The sequence below is a fragment of the Planococcus citri genome, chromosome 1, assembly GCF_950023065.1.
Source record: "Planococcus citri chromosome 1, ihPlaCitr1.1, whole genome shotgun sequence".
Lineage (NCBI taxonomy): Eukaryota > Metazoa > Arthropoda > Insecta > Hemiptera > Pseudococcidae > Planococcus > Planococcus citri.
Genome location: NC_088677.1, coordinates 10,338,432 through 10,360,839, shown reverse-complemented (window position 1 = coordinate 10,360,839; position 22,408 = coordinate 10,338,432). Strand labels below are relative to the sequence as shown.

At 34.0% G+C, this 22,408-nt stretch overlaps 3 protein-coding genes across 3 annotated transcripts in view; all 3 read right to left on the bottom strand.

Annotated features, from left to right (window-relative positions):
- The window catches only part of LOC135847388 (inactive dipeptidyl peptidase 10-like), a 601,135-nt gene that overhangs the window by 357,347 nt on the left and 221,380 nt on the right, over positions 1 to 22,408 (bottom strand). The window lies entirely within an intron of this gene.
- Positions 7,821 to 9,524, bottom strand: LOC135841969 (uncharacterized). The gene is made up of 5 exons (XM_065359215.1): positions 9,320 to 9,524; positions 9,157 to 9,219; positions 8,991 to 9,068; positions 8,827 to 8,868; positions 7,821 to 8,754 (listed from the first exon to the last, which is right to left on the bottom strand). The coding sequence occupies exons 2-5, from the start codon at positions 9,203 to 9,205 to the stop codon at positions 7,970 to 7,972; spliced, it is 954 nt and encodes a 317-aa protein (XP_065215287.1). The 5' UTR covers positions 9,206 to 9,219; positions 9,320 to 9,524; the 3' UTR covers positions 7,821 to 7,969.
- On the bottom strand, positions 10,490 to 17,965 carry LOC135847300 (uncharacterized). Its single transcript, XM_065366772.1, has 8 exons — positions 17,786 to 17,965; positions 17,640 to 17,710; positions 17,448 to 17,489; positions 16,622 to 17,356; positions 12,298 to 12,849; positions 11,638 to 12,192; positions 11,002 to 11,556; positions 10,490 to 10,678 (listed from the first exon to the last, which is right to left on the bottom strand). The coding sequence occupies exons 2-8, from the start codon at positions 17,692 to 17,694 to the stop codon at positions 10,605 to 10,607; spliced, it is 2,568 nt and encodes an 855-aa protein (XP_065222844.1). The 5' UTR covers positions 17,695 to 17,710; positions 17,786 to 17,965; the 3' UTR covers positions 10,490 to 10,604.

Below are 22,408 nucleotides of genomic sequence, written 5' to 3'. Positions count from 1 at the left end.
GTGGTAACTGCGGTATTTTGGCGAAAATTTGCGATTATGGAATCAAAGTGGACATTTGACAAGTTTGTATTGTAAATTAAAGGAGTGGGGAAGGTCACAAAAAAAAATTTTTCCACTAAATTGTATCGGGTATACTACTGAACATTTTAAGATCATTTACAGTTTTATATACCCGATTCGCGCAGAGGCAAAATAAAACTAGTTTTTTTTTGCCACTGTGGCAAAAAAACACATATTCTCAATCATGAAGGGGTGCTTTGCCAACGTGGCAAAACATGGCGGACAAAAGTTTGCATGTGCCATTTTTTTGCCAACCAGTGGCAAAGAGTTGGCAAATTCAACTGATATGACTGTGTTTTTGCCAGCATTTTGACATTTTTTGTCAATTGAGGCAATCCACTCGCGCATAAATCATAATATTCCTAAGGTAGTATGAATTTTCTTTAAAATACAATTAAAAATTAGAATTTTTGAATTTTTAAATTTATTTTATTTGTTTTTGCATTAGTTTTTTTTTCAAAGTACATAGGTCCCTATTTTATGTTTTCCAATTTGAAACAAAATTCGCTACACCCAATCAAATTTTGTAAAAAATAAATTAAAAAAAATACAAAATGCAATATATAATTTATTTAAAATATTTAAATTCACTGCAATCACTCAAAAAAAAGGCAAAGAAAAATAAAAGTTGCATCTATAGGTATGATTTTAAATATTTTTACCCAAAAAAAGTGTGCTTTGTTTTTGAACTTTCTGAAAAAATTCCTCACAGTCACCTCTAATTACAAAAAAGAAAAAATATAATGCAAAATAATTGGTTGCAGTTTTTGGTAAATTTGGAGTATTAAATGAAAAGATAAAATTTTGAAAAAATTGCCATTTGTAGAGGATAAATGGGGCTATCGAATGGTACAATTGATTTTTTGATTGCATACGTAGTTTTGGCAGAAAAAAATGATTTATCGAATTTGTGACAGATCGCCCCACTCTCCCCCATAACTTTTTTGACACAGCTAGCCTAAATTATAGCAATTGAGGGGTTTCATGGACAAGGGGCCTTAATCAATGTTTTTGCTTTTCTGACAAGTATTTGCAATTCTGAAAATATATTTTAAAATTACGTTTTTCATCAATTCTCCACCATATTCAGTGATATTAAAGTGTTCTTTCATGAAAAAAAAAAAAACGAATTAGAAAATGTTTGCTTATGGAAAAAATGTCAAGTCTACTTGAACTTATAAAAGCAGTAAAAAAAATTGATCAAGGCCCCTTTTCCATTCAACCTCTCAATCAGCAACAGGCGCTCGCAAACAAATTATAAGAATTCATTTTATGCCCATATCTCTGTGTGATACTGGTAGCCGTAGGGTTAGGTGTAGGTTGTTAGGAACCGGAGGTCCCAGGTTTGATCCCCCCCCTTAGGTATAGGAATTTTAGTGACAGGAATTAGGTAAGAAAAATTTGTAAGGGTTGGAAAGTATCATGGATGAATAAAATCGAAAAAGTACCTATGTATCCCTTCATTTTTTATTTTTAAAAATCAAATAAATGTGACCGTTAATTATAAATGTGCGCTATTGGCAAAAATACTGCCATCGTGGCAATTGCCTGTAATTGGCAAAAATACTGCCACGTGGCAATTGCCTGTAATTGGCAAAATACTGACACTGACAAACATTTGACACGTGTTGGCAAACTTCAAATACTCGTCGCTGATTGGCTGGAGCTTTGCCATTTCACTAGTTTTTTTTTTGCCATTTGTTCACTTTTTGTCAGTGGCAAAATATTTTGCCTCTTGCGCGAATCGGGATGTATCACACACTCGTCTGTAAACTTTTTTTGCGTTTTTCTCAAAACAGCTTAGAATGTCAAATGACCGCTTTGATTCTGAGCTCCTCATATCTACTTTTAACATGTTTTTGACATGATTTTCAGTGCAAAATGCGCAAATATGCGCGCGTCACTACTATTGACAAACGTTACTAGTCATTAGTAACGTTTGTCAGTAGTAGTGACGCTACTTGCCGAAAAAGTTACTAGTGTTTTTTTTTAGTAATGACGCTAGTAGTGATTTTCTATGAGGGAAGACATCAATTATGCATACAGAAGTTGAAGTCAATATTAGGTATAGGTCAATTTTACTAAGTCATGAAAATAATGTGAAAATTGATTCGAAATTGTTCTAAGTTTGTGATATCATAATTGATGCCTCTTTTGAATTTTGAAGTCGTATCAGTTATTTTTTACCAATTTTTTGCACAAATGAAAATACCTATGTCAAAAATTGATACAAAATTGTTGCAAAATGGTAGTAAGTATTATATATTATACCTAATTGATAACATGATAACTTTTTAAATATGAAGTTAGATCTATTTTTCATCAATTTTTTGTCAAAATGATGAAATGTGAAAACTTGTTATGAAATATTTAGGTAGGTATTGATTTTTTCTTAAAAATGGACATTGTTATAGGTATTGATCTAGCCAGTGTTGCGGAGCGGAACCGAACCAGAACGCTTAACCCATATAAATATGGGTTTTTAGCACTCCGACCTCATAAGATTTGTTGACCTTTAATGAACGTTTTGCAAGACTGTAGTGTGAACAACACGTGTTTTTGCTGAAATTTCACCTCAATAAACCAGAAAATTTGGTAAATGACATGAAATCGCACCTTGGGAGTATAATAAGGTCACATCTCAAAAAAGTGAAATTTTACAGGAGAGTGATTTTCTTTCTTTTAAAAACTTGATCCATTAGGTATTTTTATCAACTTATAATAATTAATTGTGAGGAATGAATAGCACCCCATTTTAAAGATCTGGTATCCTACCTTCGTTTAGCATAAGAACACTTTGAAAAATAAAATCTTAAAGAGGAAATATTTCAATGTTTGGGAAACATTTTGAGCTATAACCTTTCATTAAAGTTGATGTGGAAGCGAAAGGAAGCGTCCAAAAAAAAATTTCATGTGATCAAAGTTGTAGAGAATTAAATTTCCAATCGACAAAATGTCGTTAGTTTTTTTCTAGAGTGCTTAGTTTTTGAGTTTTTCTCAAAAAACTAAAATTTCATGATATGTGCAAATTCATTTTTCTGAAAAGTGATCAATTTAAATAAAAAATGTACTCCTTGTGACTATTTCTAACTGACAAACATTCAAAACAATCAAAACTGTTTGTTAACACTTTGTATGTACGAAATTTTGCTCAAAAAAGGTGGAGATTTTTGAAATGTACCCTTATAACTCCAAACAACTTCCAATATATGTTGTTGGAATTTTGTGTTAAGCCATTTGCGTTTTTTACAAGATCTAGATAATGTACCCAACTCAAAGTATTATTTTTGGTTGAGGGGGGTCATACAAACCCCAAAAATGCAAAAACGTCAAAATCAATTTTTTTTATATGTGACGCAGCCAGCGATACCATACCATATGTCGGAAAACTTTTTTTTGAGATAATCGCGTTTTCATGGAAAAAGTCAGAAAATATCAAAAAAAATTTTTTTGTCGATTCATATACTATGAAGCCTATACTTTGGAATGGGTGTACCCACCGATCTCAAACACGTCGTTTTAGTGGTGAAAAACCGGTTTTACAAAAGTGCTTTTCATAAAAAAATGTCAAAAAAAAAAAATATGATGTAAAACCATTAAAAGATGAAGAAAATCAAAAAAAAAAAAAAAAAAAAAAAAATTAAAAATGTTACAAAAATAACCCAAACTTTTAAACACGTTTTTCTCAGAATTTTGGTTTTTGAATTTCAAAAAATACGCAACTTTGAAATTTTGCAAATTTGTCAGATTTTAATATTTTGAAAATCTGTTTGCACCATTGAAAAGAGGAAGAAAAACACTACCAGAAACCACAATAAAGCGAAAAAAATTTTTGCCGACATATGGTATGGTATCGCTGGCTGCGTCACATATTATGTAACCTGATTACTCCCAAGGTGGGATATTAAGTCAATTTTCAATTTTGCATCAAATCACAAAAGTTGTTGAAAAATTAATCGATAAACTAGGTAGGTACACATACTTACTCTTCAAATTATCAACAGAAAATATTGTGATGATAGTTATCTGGACATGAAATATGTTCTACTTACAGTAAATTTTGCTCGATTTTATACCAATAATGTTCAAGATTACCTTAAGGTAACCTGCCCAGTAGATGATCAGCAGCTAGTAGTTGATCACATTGCATGTTCGGAATTCTAGAGCAAGTGGGATCAAGCAGGTGTTTTGTGTCGGACCCCCTGCTGATCATTGTTCATCAGTTTATTTGTTACCTGCCGAACCCATTATTTTGTCACGTTTTGATCTTATCAGGGTCACAAAATAACCCTTATTTCACTCCATTGTTCTCCCGATCTTTCCAACACCTGCAGGTTAAGGGATTCACGACATTTACTATCTGCTTGGTTAAGGGGTTGGTAGAGGGAGAAGCAGGTGGGATTTTCCCCCTCTACAAACATCGTTAACCACCTAAATCAATTTCGAATTTGGGTTCAGTGCGATTAGACCTTTCATTGGGGTAACATCTCAATTAACTATTTCTTCTCGCACATTTGGGCATTCAGCATTATTGCAATACATATTCAATATATTTAATCAACTATTTGTATCTATTGTTTATTATTCTTATATTTAATTATAGCGATTAATTTATTTCATTGCATGAAAAATGTTCAATATTAAAAGTACCTATTTGGAAACTACCTTCACAAAGTGTTGACAGATTTATTCTAGACCATGTTCTTACTAGTTTCAGCAACTTATTTGATTGTTTTTCATAGGTATGTATCATGAATCTTAGTACGTTTAAATGTCCATGTAAGAACTTCGCAAATGGATACAGATTATCCCATGGAGAGTGGCTCACACTAAACAGGATCCAGGCTGTATGCACCTGGATGGCAGTAAACCTTACCATATGGGTCATCCAGGATGATGTGAAGTTTCAGGACTGCAGACAGACATAAAATGATGACCATCTTCTAGTATGTGGCACTAGCACTGTGTATAAGGTGCCTATGGGTATTACCACCAGTACAAGTAACTACGCCAGTCACCCAAAAATCAAGTTAGGACATGACCCGTGTAATGAATTGTAGACATACACAAACCATCTACACCACCATCTACACAGTTTTTTCGCTCAAATTGCAATTTGAGCAAAAAAATTGTGATTCTTTTGGTATATTCTCAGGCTAATAAATCCCCTCCATTAAAAATTTTCAACATTTTCTCTTTTTTTTTTTTAGTAAACATCAACATATTACATCCACAGGTCGATGTAAATGTCGATGCTCTACAAATCAATCCACAAAACATCGACTACTTTTTGAAAAAAAAAATACAAGAATTAAATGAGTGAAAAATGACGATGATATTGTGCATGTATTTGTTGATGTTGAATTTCATATTGACACCAACATCGACATACTGTTGACATGAAAACGTATTAGTTTAGTACTCTTACATAAACTAATTATTGTGCCGTTTCTATGTGAGGAAAATTATGTTCATCATGATATTTCTACAGATCTTCTGTCTGTACCTCTTGGAGATAGGTCTCCGCATGAATGCTACCCTTTGCAGGAGCAGTGGCCAACTATGAGAAAATAATTTTTGGGGAAATTTTTTAATTTTGAAACTAAAATTTTATAACATTACATTTCAAAAAGGATGTGCAAGTGTGGATTGGTTGTAGATGTTTTGTCAATGCGTTTGTAGATGATCCACATGTACATCTGCAAAACATCTACAATTACATTGAAATCTGCACCGTCGTCGTTACACTGAGATGTATCCATCAAGCAGCACTTGGTCACTTGTTCCTAACAATGATGATAGTAGCCTGACCAAATTGCATCACAAAGCTTTCACTTACACAGGGTGTACAAAAAAAAGAAAATTCTGTCTTAATATTTTCACCCCCTAATATTATTTTGGAATAATGTGACTGTTTCACTTTAATTTTAAAAAAAGGATGTTCAAGCAGGGCTGTTAAATTACCGTCAATTTATTCGCTGGTAAAATACGGCGGTAAAATACAGTATTTTATACTTAGTATTTATGGTATTTTGCTAATTTGAATATGAAGAGTTATTTTTTGTAGTTTGACTTCAAAGTTCTGAACTTCTGACCTGCCTCCATCTGTTTTAGGTGTTATTAAAGATTAGGTATAGAGAATTTTCCATGGACATTTTTTGGAAATTTATGGGGAAAATTTTTGGTAACTTTCAAATCATAAATTTCCATGGAAATTTGGAAATTTATGAAGGAAAGAAGGAAAAAAAGTATTAATTTGACTTTTTGGTAAATTATGGTAAAATACGGTAATAAACTCTTGGTAAAATACCGTAAAATACGGTAAAATACCGCCGTAAATTACCAACATAAATTACCTTACAGCCCTGTGTTCAAGTAATGCTAAATACAAGTTGTTACACATCGTTGTAAAGCAAATTTCACGAGCTTTCAAACCATTGAATTACATTTCTTGTCAGACCTGTATTCCTATTCATGACACCAAAAACCTATTGAAAGTTGATGTTTTTTTAAAATTGTCAAAAAAAAAGTGTGAGGGTAGATATGCCAATGCAAGAAAATTACAGGTTTATGAGACAAACGTTCACTGAGTATGAAGAAAATCTCATTGGAAACTGAATTTTCCAACTAAATCACCGAGCATTAACTTCTGCTTCCTGTTTTGGACCCTAAAAATGTGTTTTGTGAAAAAAGTTGAAAAAAATTACAAAAATTTACACAAAAAAATAAATTAAAACGATTATGCACTTTTATTGTTCAATTGTTGCAGTTTTTTTTTGTCGGGTTTGATTTTCAAGGTCCCAAACACAAAATAGTTGTCGATTTGCCCAGAAAAATAGGTTTTTAATCAGTTTTTTTGCATAAGAAATAACATGGTGTTATTACCCTACCAGGTTGGGTAACATGGCCAATATGTACTTTGTGAAGAAATCGTTATTGCCAGACCCTGTGAGACCCCTCCCCCCACTCATGACCATGGAATGGTAGTGCATAAACACATACAACTACCACTTTCATCACCTACGTTGGCTGTGGGGTGTGGTGAGGAGGTATCAGAGCAATTCTCCAAACATGTGGCGTTGATACCCGCAGGTTCCTTACTAAAGAGAAGCTGTGGGGAGAAATGAACAGCCACACTGAAGACCTCGTGCAGAGATGGAAGGGTAGAGTATGATGAAGTCCAATTGTCCCAGACACAATAAGAAGAAGACTATTTTCAATCTCACCAATCAATTGGTGATGATTTCAAACCATTCTAGAGCCTGCAGTGGACTTTTGGATTCTTCAGTTTTTGAAAAAAAAGCTCAATAAAATTTTTTGTGACCCATTTGATCAATTTAGGCACATATTTTCAATAATGTTTCTTTGGCTAGCTCATATGAGGTTACTTCAGAGTTTAGATCAGATTGCATCTGTCCCGATCTCATCAGATCCAATAAGAGAGATCTGATCGGATTTGATTAGATCACATCAGATTTTAGCGAGTCTAGACATTCCTCAGGTCACTCACATTGAGTATAAATCTAACTGACCAGTTTTAATCGAGACAGAGTTTCGATCAAATTGGATCTTTTCAAAATCTGATCATGTCTATAGAGAAAGTATTGACAGAAATTTGGTAAAACTTGTGTGATCACTGATCAAGTCTAGACCTTCTCTAAATATGTACATTCATGCGATCAGAACTGACCAAAAATGTGATCGGATCAAAAGTTTGATAAAATTGAATCTGCTCAACCTGATCTGTTTCAACAGAGAGGCCTATTTGATCAAATCACATTAGATCTGATAAGTAAATAGATAATTAAGTTGAGTAAATAGTCAGGCAAAACAAATTTTCATTTGACAGATAAAATAGAGCACACATTTTCTTTTTCAGACAATTAAAATGTTCACTATATTGCAAAATTTAAGAAGATTTTTTCGCAGCGGTACGAGTCGCAGGTGATTTTTTGCCAGCTGCGGGTGATTTCTTAGACCCCTTATTTTTCTCTTCGATTCGATTTATCAACTCCCTTATTACAATAGTATCGACCATCGTATGAATTATATCGTCGGTCTTGATGGGAATATCCACCTTTGGTTTATCTATCTTTTTCTTCTTCAAAAACTCATCCAGAACATTCTCCAAGTTTTTATCTTTCAGCTGCATCACTCTGAACGTGTAATTATACAACGAAGCTTTGCTATCTTCAGAACTTTGCAAAGCTTTTCTGAATTTCTCCTTATATCTAGAATTTAACAAAGATTTACCCGACTTCGATTTTAATTTTTTATCAAGTTTCTCGTTGACGTATTTCTGAAGAGCTTCTTGGTCGAATTTTCCATCCTTTGTGAGCTTAACAGAAGGATGTTTGTTGTTTGTCTTGAGTTTAGAAGATTGATAAGGACTTAGCATCGGATTGAGCAACTCTTTGAATTCTTCGTTGGTTCGAAACGAACGGTTGAATATATTCATAACTTGATCGTAGAGTAAGTTATCGTCGTTGATTTTACTATAAACGTAATCTGATTTGAATATTTTCTTCCAGGTTTCGCGGAATGAGTCGTCGTTATGGTTGTGGCAATTGCAGACTTGGTTCGAGTCGCAGAAACCATTGGATTTGAAGTGGAATAATTCGCCTGCTATTACGCAACCGGTATTACAGCCTGCTTTGCCGAAAAGCAGACAGCTCATGGCTGGATTTTCTTCAACTACGAAGAAAAAAATCAATTACGTATAGTTGGCTTTAATTTCTTCTCATGACCTAGACTAGGCACACTTACTTTCATCGTCTTCGTCTGAGGAATCCTCTTCATCTGATGAGCCTGGTTTGGGAGAAATTGGGAATATTTAAGAATTGGTTTAAAAAAATATAATTATATTTCACCCTGCTCCCTCTTTCCCTCCCTATTTTTTGTAGATGAAAAACAATATCTCTGATGGTTACCTGCATCCGATTCATCATCTGATTCAGAATCAGAAGAGGCTGCTATCCTACCAGATGGTTTGGCAAATGACATTTGTACTGAAAAATTATGACAACCAAGTTTAATATAAATAGGCCCTTGAATATATAAAACATTTAACCTTAAAATTGAAATATGAATTTTTACTCAATATAAGGCCTAAAGCGAGCATAAGTATTGCAAGTGACTTTTTCATTATGCGAATAACCTCTGAAAATATTTTTTAAAGAAAACGTCGATGAAAAATTATCAAACGATAAACTGAAAATTTTTAAAATCGAATATTTAAGAATAAAAATATGAAACTTACCGAGTAATAAATAAATAAAATGAACTGTGGATCTGAAATTCCGTCAATTCAGTTGGTTGCAGTAATAAATAGATGGGCAGATTAAAATTTGAAATTTTAATTTCAAAGAGAGACTGAAAGTGAATTCGAATTTATATACTTGGGTTGCTTTAAAATATAAGGCAATTATTAATTCCGCGAAGTCTGCAATTTACAGGTTCGTATTTTTTTCAAGTTCACAGTCACATATGGTCGTATATTTTCTAAAACGATTTGTTCAGTCTCACTGATTGTGCTGACATTCATTTATTTCTCAAGTTTGTACCTTAATACATTTATATGAACTTTTATATATGACATTTTTCTGCTCAAATTTTCACGTTCATTTGCGTTAGACACGACCCAAAATTATTTTAAATAGGTATTCTTTAAAATATGACAGCAAAATGGTAATAAATTGAAATCAATAATGTGACATGGTATTAACGATTTGAAAAGTATTTCGAAAAAATTTTAAATACACATCCACTCTTTTTCTGGTGTTGCACGCGATTCCATCTTTATTCTTTTTCAAAATTATTTTGCATTTCCTCAAATCTTGAAATTATTTGTTGTACATTTTACCTACCTTTAGATTTTCGAAACAAATTTCAACTGCAATTTTTCTGTTATTTTAGGAAAATTTTGCTTCCATCTTGCCGAATTTCAACACTATTCAAAATATTTCACGGAATACCTTTTGCTGATTTTCACATTTTTACAAAAAAATGTCTGGTGAGCAAGACAAATTTGCGAAATTTTTACAATTTTACAGTTCAAGGTACCTATTATAATGTACCTACCTAAAGTTTATTGAACTTTACGAGGTATCTAGATCAACCTACTTTCAAAAAATTTGAATTTTCCCACTTTTGTATGAAATGTCTCAAAAACAAAGTCTCTTAGAAAAACGCCTAATTAAAGTGACGATAGGAACTTTTTGAAAATATAATTCACGAAATGAAAAATTACCAACTTTTCCCAAATTTCCCATTTTTTTCCAATTCACCCAACTTTTCCTATAAAGTTCAACTTTTTGACAACATTTTCCTGTCTCTCCCCCTCCCCTCACTTCAGCAAACCACTGCGTTTCATACTTATAATTGTAACAGATTTCTGATAATATTTTATGAAATTTTGATCAAGTTTTGACGAATAAAAACAACAGGTTTCTGCTCTTTTATTGAAACTCATGTTTGCATACAATGTACAATAAAAAAAATTATTTTGTTATTGCATCTACGTACGAAAGTAAAAAATGTCTATTTTACCAAGGGAGTAGAACTGATTGAACTATTTCCAAAATATCCAGTAACTGATTCTTGATGGTGCTTAGTATCCCTGAAAAGTTTTTAAAAAAATTATTAAAAACCAAAAAACTTGGTGGCAATAAACGAAGCTATGGTCAGTGGATTTTCAACTGATTTTTCCACTCAAAACGTACCAAGACAAATAAATCTGAGTACATTTTTTAATCATTGTTTTTTTCCCCCAGTAAAAATATTTGAATTTATATCTACTGATTGTGAAGAAAATTCAGAACTGATTGAAACAGACGTGCAAAATTGAATTCGCTGTTTCACAAAATTTCCAAGTATTTTTTCTTACCTATTTTTTAATTTAAAAAAAATGGAATTCGTGTATGTAGATTATTATTTACCCACCTTGTAAATTTTCTTCCTCGAACTTTTCATCATTTCGATCAATTAACGTATTTATAATGGCATTATCGACCCACAGAATTGTATAAATCTCATCAGGAACATCCGGAACTCCGGAATCGGGTATCTTCATGTTATTTTTGTCTAAAAACTCATTAAAGCTATCCTCCAAAAATGTATTCTTAAGATGTAGAATTTTAAAGGCGTAATCAGGCACGAAATTTTTTTCATTTTTGGAGTTTTCCAGAGCCTTTTCAAACTTCTCTTTGTATTTTATATCCAACAAAAATTTACCAGAGTTTGATTTCAGTTTTTCATGCACATTCTCGGTGATATATTTTTTTAGATCTGTTTCATTGAATTTGCCATCTTTGGTACGCCTTACAGCAGGACGTTGGCTTTCGCTAGTTTTACGATGCTTGTAGTTGTGGCAGTTACAGAGATTGCTGGAGTCGCACAAACCATTTGACTGGAAGTTCATCAATCTGGCGTATAAAACACATGCCATGTCACAGGCTTCTTTTCCAAAGAGTAAACAGCCAATGGATGGATTCACATCTACATGTGCAGAAAAATAATTTGGTGTTTTTTATGAAAATACTAAAATCGGGATTACGGTATATCTTTGAATTTGCTTACCTTTATCTATTTCTACTTCTTGATTTGCTTCAATTCGATCAATTAACGTATTTATAATAGCATTGTCAACCCATAGAATTGTATAAATCTCATCAGGAATATCAGGAACTCCGGAATCAGGTATTTTCATGTTATTCTTATTTAAAAACTCATTAAAGCTATTCTCCAAAATTTTATTCTTAAGATGTTTAATTTTGAAGGCGTAATCAGGCACGAAATTTTTTTCATTTTTGGAGCTTTCCATAGCCTTGCTAAACCTCTCTCTGTAGTCTACATTCAACAACGATTCACCAGATTGTGATGTCAGCTTATCATCCACGTTCTTGGTGACGTATTTTTTCAGATCCATTTCATCAAATTTACCATTTTCGGTACGCTTTACAGGAGGAAGTTGGGTATCACTGATTTTACTATGCTTGTAGTTGTGGCAGTTACAGATATTGCTGGAGTCGCAGACACCGTATGACTGGAAGTTCACCAATCTGGCGTATAAAACACATGCCATGTCGCAGGCTTCTTTTCCGAAGAGTAAACAGCCAATGGATGGATTTACATCTATATGTGTATGTTCAGAAAAATAAATAAATGGGTACGAATATTCAAAAATCAAGATCAACAACCCACATCTGAGTAGGTATACCTATCCTAAAATTTTCCTACCTTTATCAATTTCCTCTTTGGAATTCTCTTCAATTCGATTAATTAAAACATTTACAATAATATCATTGACCAACATGATAGGATCATCTTTTTCACTACCAACAGCAACTCTAAAATCAGGTTTCTCTATCTTATTCTCATTCAAGAACTCGTTCAAAATATTCTGCAAATTTTCATTTTTGAGCTTTGTAACTTTAAAGGTGTAGCCAACCACGATACCTTTTTCACCTTTGGAGTTTTCCAAAGCTTTCCGAAATTTCTCTTTGTATTTTACATCCAACAAAGATTTAGCTGATGTTGATTCCAGTTTTTCATTAAGGGTCTCAGTGACATATTTCTCGAGGGAACTTTTATCAAATCCGCCACTTTCAGTACGCTTCACATCCGCAACCTTTTCACTGATTTTCCTATCTTTGTGGTTATGACAGGTACAGATATTGGTCGAGTCGCAGACACCATCTGACTGGAAGTTGAGCAATTGCCCGGTTATATTGCATCCGATATCACAACCCTCGTTTCCAAAAATTAGACAGCTCATGGATGGATTTTCATCTAGATGATGATGAAAAAAAATTAAAAATGTTAAATTGGTGGGGAATTCCACTTATTTGTGGTTGAAAAGGGGTAGGAAAGTGTGGGAGGGGATTGAAAAATTGAAACCCCAAACAAGCACATCTAGAGTCCCCTCCGGCTGTTCATACCAAATTTCAGTATTACAGATTATTTTAGGAATGCTTCAGCGATTGCACAAAATCAAAAACTAGAAAAACATGAAGGGTTTCTTGAGAGAGTGATATATGCCTTAATCGTCTTAGTGATTCTTAACGTAATCCCTCTTTAAAGATGTACATGATTTATGTACATCGGGGATGTGGGTGATTTATGTGTACTGGAAGTACGAGAACGTGGGAACTATCAACCCTCCCTAAGAGCAGCAAGCTAGGTACCATCGTGGTACTCGCTGCGAGCTCTCAACTTCACTTAGCATTGATATCTCGAGCTCTTCGGAGCTAATGTCACCAAAACGTGTATTTTCTCAATTAAATAGGCAGAATAGTTCTAATCTCTTCCCCGCATACCTAGTTTTTGCCCACAATTCTGTGGATAATTTGTGTTAAAATAATGTGTTATTGACAAATTTAATCAATCGCGCTACATTCATGTTATTATTCAATCCTACCGGCCATCAGAAAATATTTAAATAATACAACCCAAGTCTGTCACCGATCTTAGTATGAGTAGATCACAGGAGAGGCAGAAAATGAGAACAGTGTGGGTAAGTGATGAAATGGCACATACCTGAGTCGAAAGACTAAATGATAATTAATTGCAACTTCATCGTAGTTAATTGTGGAACACCTAGTTACCTGAGACATAAGCATAGCTCATGTTGAAGATAGGTGTCTAAACTAGGAAATCTAACTACATCAATTTAAATAACACAGGCCCTTAAATATCATTTTAATTAATGCTTGATCCATTAACGCGTGTTGTCTAGTTGGTGGTGTCTCCTTCTAAATTATAAAATATCTGCAAGTATTTTATATTAATTTCTCTTGTTTGTATTTTTACGACGAATAAATAATATTGAAATGTCTAGAAATATCTATTTATTTGAGTTTAAACCACAAATAGTATTTTGATGTGTGTAGAGTGATCTGGTTTTATTGTAAAAGCTCTCTGACTAAACCATCTAACGGGTAGGTAAATCTCACTCTCTATGGAATGAAAATTATCTCAACCACCATAGGCAAAAATTACATTAATTCCACTCTATCTTATTTATGATAGTTTTCACTATTCTCTCTTTCCAAGTATTCCCATTGCTTTCTAGTAGGATTTTTTGACTTTTTCCACCTGCTTACACCCCTTCTTGAAAATTTAAAATCAAAATTTGAAAAAATTCAATTTCTCATCTTAAACATCAATAAAAGTTGAAAATTTATTTGTATTATTTTGATCTCTTTCTGATGTATTTCATGAAAACGTTGATAAAAATTACACTCAAAGCAAAAAAATTAAAATAGGTATGTTTATTTTTTCAATTCACTCGAAATTTCGATTTTCTTGTGATTGGTTCATTTCATCGAGTGAAAGGGGGTTTTCAAGTGTTTCAATGTATACGTAAAAATATGGGACAAATGGGTCAACTTCACCAATCAAGCTTTTCAGAATCTAAAACACATTTTGTACTTTTTTCCAGTAAAAAACAAATTAACCCAAAGCCTACCCTAAAATTTGAAAGTCACTCCTTCTCGTTCAACAATGACCATTCTAATATTGATGTAATGTCGATTCATCCACATCCGTCACATTAGGATCCCACATGTCGATGTGAATTTCAACCCTATTTCGACCCAATTGTCGATGTAATTGTCGACCAATGTTGATCAACACTTATGTCAACAATTGGTCCGACATAGGGTCACCTCTGCCATTCATACCTCTAAACATGAGAAATTCTGAAAAATCCTTCAATGTTACCCCAGTTTACAGTAGTAACAAATAAATTCATTACATCAGCCTCAGATAATCCATCACATCCTCTCCAAAATCTTATCTCAGCATACCTACAGTTTAGGTACATCATTTCCAACAAACTGAGAGCCCACTTGCCAAGTTCACCTCTGAAATAAAAAACCTTGAAACTGATCTCAGAAATCTGATTCAAAAACCCATAACCTACCCTCCTTGGCTATTAAAACATCTACAAATTAATTTTCAACTGAGAAATTATCCAAAAAAAAAAAAAAAAAAAAAAAACATTCCCCATTAGAAATTAGAAGCCATTACCTGGAACTCATATCAAACTACATAGAATTTAATTTATGCTTCACCGATGGTTCTACAATCTCTAACTTCTTACATACTGGATATTTATGCTTTCTCAATAAATGAGAAAATTTTCAATTTTAAAATTCACAAGGTCTCTTCAATATATACCTACTGCAGAACTTCTTGCAATTCACCATTGTCTTTTGAACATATCCACCACACAGCTTGGAAACAAAAATTTTTTAATACAAAGTGACTCTCTTAGCTCCTTGATCTCCATACAAAACATTTTTTCAGATCACCCTATTGTTCAAAATATTCACAAAATTCTGCCAGATCTCCAAAATTCAAACTACACTATCCCCATCTTATGTAAGTACTCCTAGTCATGTCGGCGTTGAAGGAAATGAAATTGTTCACACCAATGCAAAATCAGCCACTACCCCCCCCCCCCACCCTTCACCATTTCACCCCTGACGATATAAAATCCTTCTTTACACAAAATACTCGCTTTAAATGGCAAAACTTCTTGTCCTCACAGACATCAAACAAACTCTTTCAACACAAAAAAACAATCTACCCCTGGAAGAACCTTGATCACTCAAACAGAAGGGAAGAAATGATTATAGCCCGTCTACGAATAGGTCAATCTAAAATCACACACAACCATCTTTATCAAAAAATGCCCAAACCCCCGTGTCAATTCGGTGAAAATGAACCTACGTACATCCATCCAACATTTTACTATTCACCTGCCCTAAATTACAGAAAACAAGATCATCTCTCCAAGTAGACCCAAATTCAATGACTATCCCAGATAACCCTTCTGAAATCCAAAAATTCATAACCCCACTAAAAAACACCAACCTAATAAACCAGTTTTTCTGTTTCAAATCAAAAAATTGCATTTTTTTGCAAACTTTCAATTTTTTAAAATTGAATTTAAGAAATAATGTCATCCCAATTTTTTAATATGTTGTTCTTTTGAAGCGTTTCGAGCTAATTTTTTGTACAAAAAAAAGTGGCAACATTGATTTTTATGATATCACCAAAAATCCTTTCAAAACCCCTAACCATTATAAAAAATTCCATTTTGGTAGGTATCGCGGTTATTGAGTACCTAATCCACTGCTGAAATGGATGATATTTCAAGTTCATTGAAAAATTTGACACCCCCTAGAAGTCCTTTAAAAAAAGCTAGAGGGATGCAATTTGCGCCATTGGTCATCCCTATGAAAGGCTCTTCTTCAAGAAAAATTTCAAAAAAATAGCCGACCCCCTCTTACCACGTTTTGGTCAAATTGACGTCGAATGGTCCTTTTCTAAGATGACCTTAAGCTTATATTTTTGTGAAAAAATCAGAAATTTGAAAAATTTATCAAATCGGACTTCTAGGACCCCAAAACAGATTTTGTGAGTGGTTCCACACCGAATCTCGTCCAAGCATTATTTTCCCTTTATTTTAAGAAAAATCGGGATAGAAATTGAGCAACACAACACCACTAGGTACATATTTGATAAGGAAATACAAAAATCTGCGTTAATTTACCTTGAGAAATTTCGACCTTGGAGTCTCCTTCAATTCGATTAATCAATTCGCTTACAGTAATATTTCCGATCATTTTATAGACTGATTCCGTTTCCTTAGGAGTTTTGATCTCAGGTTTTTCCATACTATTCGCCTTAAAAAACTCTTCCAAAATATTCTGCAAATGTTTATTTTTTACTTGAGCTACCTTGAACGTGTAATTATACATGGAAGCTTTACACGCTTTATATGTTTCCAACGCCTTTCTGAATATCTCTTTGTATTTGACGTCCAACAAAGTTTTAGCCGCAGACTCTGATTTCAATTCTTCATTCAGTTTCTCACTGACGTACTTCTGAACCGCTTCCTTATCAAACTTGCCATTTTTTGCATATTGTGCAGTAAGATGTTGGTCGTTTGTTTCAAGCATTGAAAACAGGTAAGGGCTGATGGCAGAGTCATGAGCGTCTTTCAATTCTTCGTTAGTTTTGAACACATTATCTCGGAATATTTCCAACATTTTATCGTAGACAGGTTTATTAGTACGTCGGACGTAATTTAAAACATCTCCAGATTTGAACCTTTGTTTCCACAAATCTTTAAAATTGGCCCGTGCGTAATTTTCACAACCACAGACTAGGTCAGAGTCGCAGGAACCACGAGATTGGAAGTGAAATAATTGACCTGATATGGCGCATGTGATATTACAACCTTCGTTGCCAAAAAGCAAGCAGCTCATGTCTGAGTCTGATTCAGCTAATGAGAAATATTTAAAATTATTGGTCAAGTAAGTATACAAAAGGCACAAAAAACAGTTCTATTTGCTTCGAAATACAATATCACTAACTTGTGTTGTTTTCCAAATTTTCTTCATTCGGTGAACCTGAACCTATGAAGTTTCAAAGAAATTACTCGTAAGTATATTATACCTATATGTATTAATAGGTAGTTCTAGGTCAAATTCAATCAATTTGCGCTAGATGCTCAAAAAAAAGGTTGTAATAAGATAATTAGGTACTAAAAATGCTAAAAATGTTACCCAAGGTGAGCCCCAAATCCAACATGAACACGAGCAATGCAATTGATTTATTCATCGTTGCGACCAAACTTCTGAGAACACCATGCGAGTAAAAAATTGAAAAATTTTCAATCGAATAAAATTATCTACAAAAATGTGGAACTTACCAAACAAATTTGGATTTGGAGGACAAAATTCCGTTTGCTCAGTATGGATAGCAGCAAAATGTGCACAAGAGTTGAGACTTGGCCTCGAATTAAAATCAAAAAATCAAATTGCGATTCATGTACCTAGGTGGCTTTCGAATAATCCTATCACAAGTCAAATTCTTGAAAAACAGCTGCTTGTTAAGATACCTCCTTTTTTTGCTGACGTTTTAGGTATGGTGTATGAGATTCGCACATTTTTTGTAATAATTTTCAAGTATTTACTGATTGCAAGTGACATTTACTTGTTTCTCAATTACCTACCTTAAAACCTTCTCGAAGCATAACGTTTCTAGTTCATTAACCATATTTCTTTGCTACGTACGAGTGGAAAAACTTATAGGTGGGTCATATCGAAATGGAACCTATAGCAAATTTTTCTACTCATTTTCGAAGGGGGAACATCTGTTGTACACATTTTCAAGTTTATATAGGATTAGGGATCGACATTCGAGTTGGCTTGAAAATTCTTGCTTCGACCCGTCTATAGAAAAGCAAGAGCTTGGATTTCAATTACATACCTATCTTCAAAAGGTCTCGTTGTTGGTATAATAAAATTAGGCAGAAAACGAAGTTTTACTCGAATTTTTCGAAAACTTCTAAAACTTCTGTTTGTGGAGTGATTTTTCGAAATCATTAGAATTTTATATTTTTACCAGAAGGTGTGAATAAAGGGTAGCTGAAGATCGAATTGATGGTTATTCTCGATCTACTTAACATTTCATTTGCAAATAGTTGATTTCAAATTTTAGATGTTAGATGGTTTGCATAGGTATGTTGAATAAGGAGTGAAAAATTACCAAACATGCATAGGTAGGTACCTACCTGCGGTTTTGAAGAACAAAAAATACCGTCAGATCAGTAGATAGGTATAGTTGGTAGCAAAAGTACTTGAAAGTTAAAATTTTGCTTCAAATGAAAACCAAGTAAGCCAATGCCAATTTATATAGGTGAGTGCTCCTCAAATAATTATCAATTTGGCAAATTCTATCCGTTTCTTGTTATTTGTGTATTTTGAGTAGGGTTGATTTTCGTCTGACTTGGTTACCAGCCATGCCAGATATATCACGGTGATAGGGCTGCTATCTAGGTAGGCCTCCGCGCTTGCCTGGTCCTCTTTTAGTCGCCTTTTACAACAGACAGAGGGTACCATAAGGATATTCTTAACCCGTCCCTACACCAACCGGGAAAAGAAGCAGAGGGAGACCAAGGAGGAAACTCACTGATACCTCAGGCTCATCCTCAACAGGTTCCACACCACAGCAGACAGGCCAATAGGCCTACCGCTTATAAGGAAACAACGACGATGACGCAAATTCTAGAAAAACAGTTGTTCATTAAGACACGCGCATTTTCTGTTAAAATTTCAAAACGGATACCTATGGTGATCCTGGAGCACAGAATTATTATTTTAGTAAAAAAAATTTCAAAAAAAATTTTTACGATCATTTTTTTTTTTTGGTTTTTTGCGTACGTGGGGCTTCTGTTGTTTCATCTGTCATTCCTGTTTTGTTAAGCCCCTTGAGCAGCATGTTGCAGCTAGATACAGTCAAATTAAAGCTTTTTTCGTCTACTTTCCGAATATATAATCACTTTTTGGTTTTTAAAATTTTGTTTTTGTATTACAAGCGTTTAAAGTAGGGTCAGAACTTATGGCAAGACTGTGTACATCATTGCATGACCTCCCAAATTGACCTGTTTTCAAGTTTTTATTCATATCCGCACCAATGTTGAGGAATTTTGGGCCTTTTTTTATACAGTGGCGTCGCGATAAGTGAAAATTCAAGGGAAGAAAATTTTTGTTTCACTTATTGAGTTTTTCACATACGAAGGTTTCAGTTGAAGAATTTTTTTTTGGTAAATTTTCACTTATTGAAGTTCAGATAAAAAAAAAACGAAAAACATGAATTGAACAATAAAATTTTCCGATTTTCACCTATCATTTTCAAATTTAGTTTGATCAGCCAGTCTTGAAACAGCTCACAGGTCATCCATGCCTTCTTGTTCGACACATAATCCATTGGAAATGATTTGACTTTAGCAAAATATCGAGGCTCTCTTTCACTTATAGAGGCTGAACGAGTCAGTACCTTTCAGTTAAAGAGGTATTTTCACTTATAGAGGTAAAACGCTGACAACATTTCACTTGTAGAGGTAAACATGATAATTTTGGGATAAATCCTAGTTTCAGTTAACGAGGTAGCCTTTTTTCACTTATTGAGGTTGATTTACACGTAAAATTGGTCCAAGGTGAAGGGAAGGAGGTTTTTATTTCACTTATTGAGTTTTTTCACATATCGAGGTTTCACTTATCGCGACGCGACTGTATAAGGTAAACTACCACAGTGCTGGATTAAAATATGGAATGAAAATAAATGCTGGCAAGACCAAGGTGATGAGATTTACAAAAGGAGATGATAAAGAGGTCAAAATCTACATCAGATCACAAGAAATTGAAAATGTAAAGCAATTCAGGTACCTTGGAGCGCTGATAAACAATGATGGTAGAGACCATAAAGAAATTAAATCACGGATTGGAATGGCAAAGACCGCTTTCAACAACCTTGCCAATGTGCTGGGAAATCGAACAATGAGTATAGATGTGAGGAAGAGAATTATGTGATGCTACGTATGGACCATTCTGAAGTATTCCTGCGAAACATGGACCATGAGTGCGGAATGCGATAAGAAAATATCCGCTTTTGAGATGTGGTGCTTTCAAAGACTACTATGGATCTCATGGAAGGACTTCATTACCAACAAGGAAGTACTAGCAAGAATAGGAGAGGAGCAGAAAGTCGTAGTTGAAGACATCAGAAACAGAAAGCTAAATTATTTAGCTCATAAAATACGAGAAAATGGTATTTTCATGCTAGCGGTACAGGGGAAAATCCAAGGAAGATTGACAAGAGGGAGGAAACGATTGGAACTGTTAACAACAAACTCACCGGCCAACTCTCCCTGCAAGACCCTGAAAGAAACGATTAGATACGCTAGATACCGGCTAGTATAGATGGACACGTACCCTATCTCCTGTAAAGGAGCGCGACTATGACGACGACTACCAGTTATGGGACCCCTTTTTTACAATTAATTGCCAAGACATCATTTATGATCCAATCTTGATACACCTATTCTTTTTAAAAATAATCCTTGAAGCTTCCTCTTTCACTTCAAGGTGTTCAGTTTTGAAAAAAAAAGTAAATTTCATTTCCCTAATTCCTATTTGAAATGAGGTCTAAAAAAAGACAGTTTTTTAGGAGGTACCAATTACGAATCCTGCAAATCGTTACCTTAATGTCAAATCCGAGTATGTCCATCCAAAAAAACATCGTCGTTTTGTGTCACTGATAAGACTCTGGGAAGCCCTGAATTGAAAAATTTGCATCCGAGTACAGTTGAAATGCACCACCGAAGATGCACGAAGCTGACCGATGTTCAATCAGAACTTAATGAACCCTTCCAAGCATATCCAAACCTTATCAGTGATGCGTAAAATCGTACTTTTTTTGGATGGACATACTCGGATTTGGCATTAAGGTAACGAAATATGAACGGAAGTGTTTAATTTTTTTTTCACTCTGAGACCAGTTTGAGAACCACCTTAGAAAATTTTCATCATCAAAGTTCACAAATATTGAAGTTGAAAAACTACCAATTATGGACTGGTCTGTAATTGGTACCTGACAAACCTTTTGAAATTAAAAAATTCATAGAGAAAAAAAAATTAGCTACCAATTTCGGATCAAACCAATTACGAACCAAAACTGAATTTCACAATTTGAATGTTTATCCACCGGAACATGAAAATATATGTGGTATGCAACATAAATACATAAGACTTGGCTTATAATCATCAATTTTGAAAACATTACAGCGATTTCATGTTTGAACATTGTCATTCTACCAAATAGCGCCTAACATGAACCTAAAATCTGCAAAAAAGTTTGAACATGCAAAAAAGTAGTTCTTGGTACTTAGCTTCACAAATAGAAACCAAATGTTGGTCAAATATACTCTTTGGATCGATGTAATTGAATTAATCAAAATCCTTTGTACAAATTTAACAAAATTTTTACCACAAAAATTTTTACTTTCTGATTACAAACAGGCCGAGCATACTAATTAATAACACCCAACATCCAAAAACCATGCATTTCTAGGTTGGCTACACTCAAGGCAACACAATGCCGCAATTGGCACCCTTATCCAACAAGTTGCGAACTAGCCAGGCCCTCGCAAAAAAAGATCAGTAATTGGTACCCGGTCCGGTAGGGTAATTCCGCCAATTGAGGTACCTCGACAAAAGTGTCTCTGGTGCTTTTGTCAAATATTATCTACATGAGGCCTATAGAATCAAATGCCTACTTCTCCACTTTTTTTCGAAAATGAGTTAAGCATGGTTTGGTATACTACAACATGCCCCGCATCTGATGAAAATGTCAAAATTTGAATTTCGGTCAAGGAAGTATGGTAAAACAGCGTGTAAAGTTAGGGGTTAGAATCAAAACTCTACTTTTTTAATGGAGAAGTCGAGTTTTCAAACGAACCTGGCGGATTTCGAATGAAGGACTAGTGTTATGC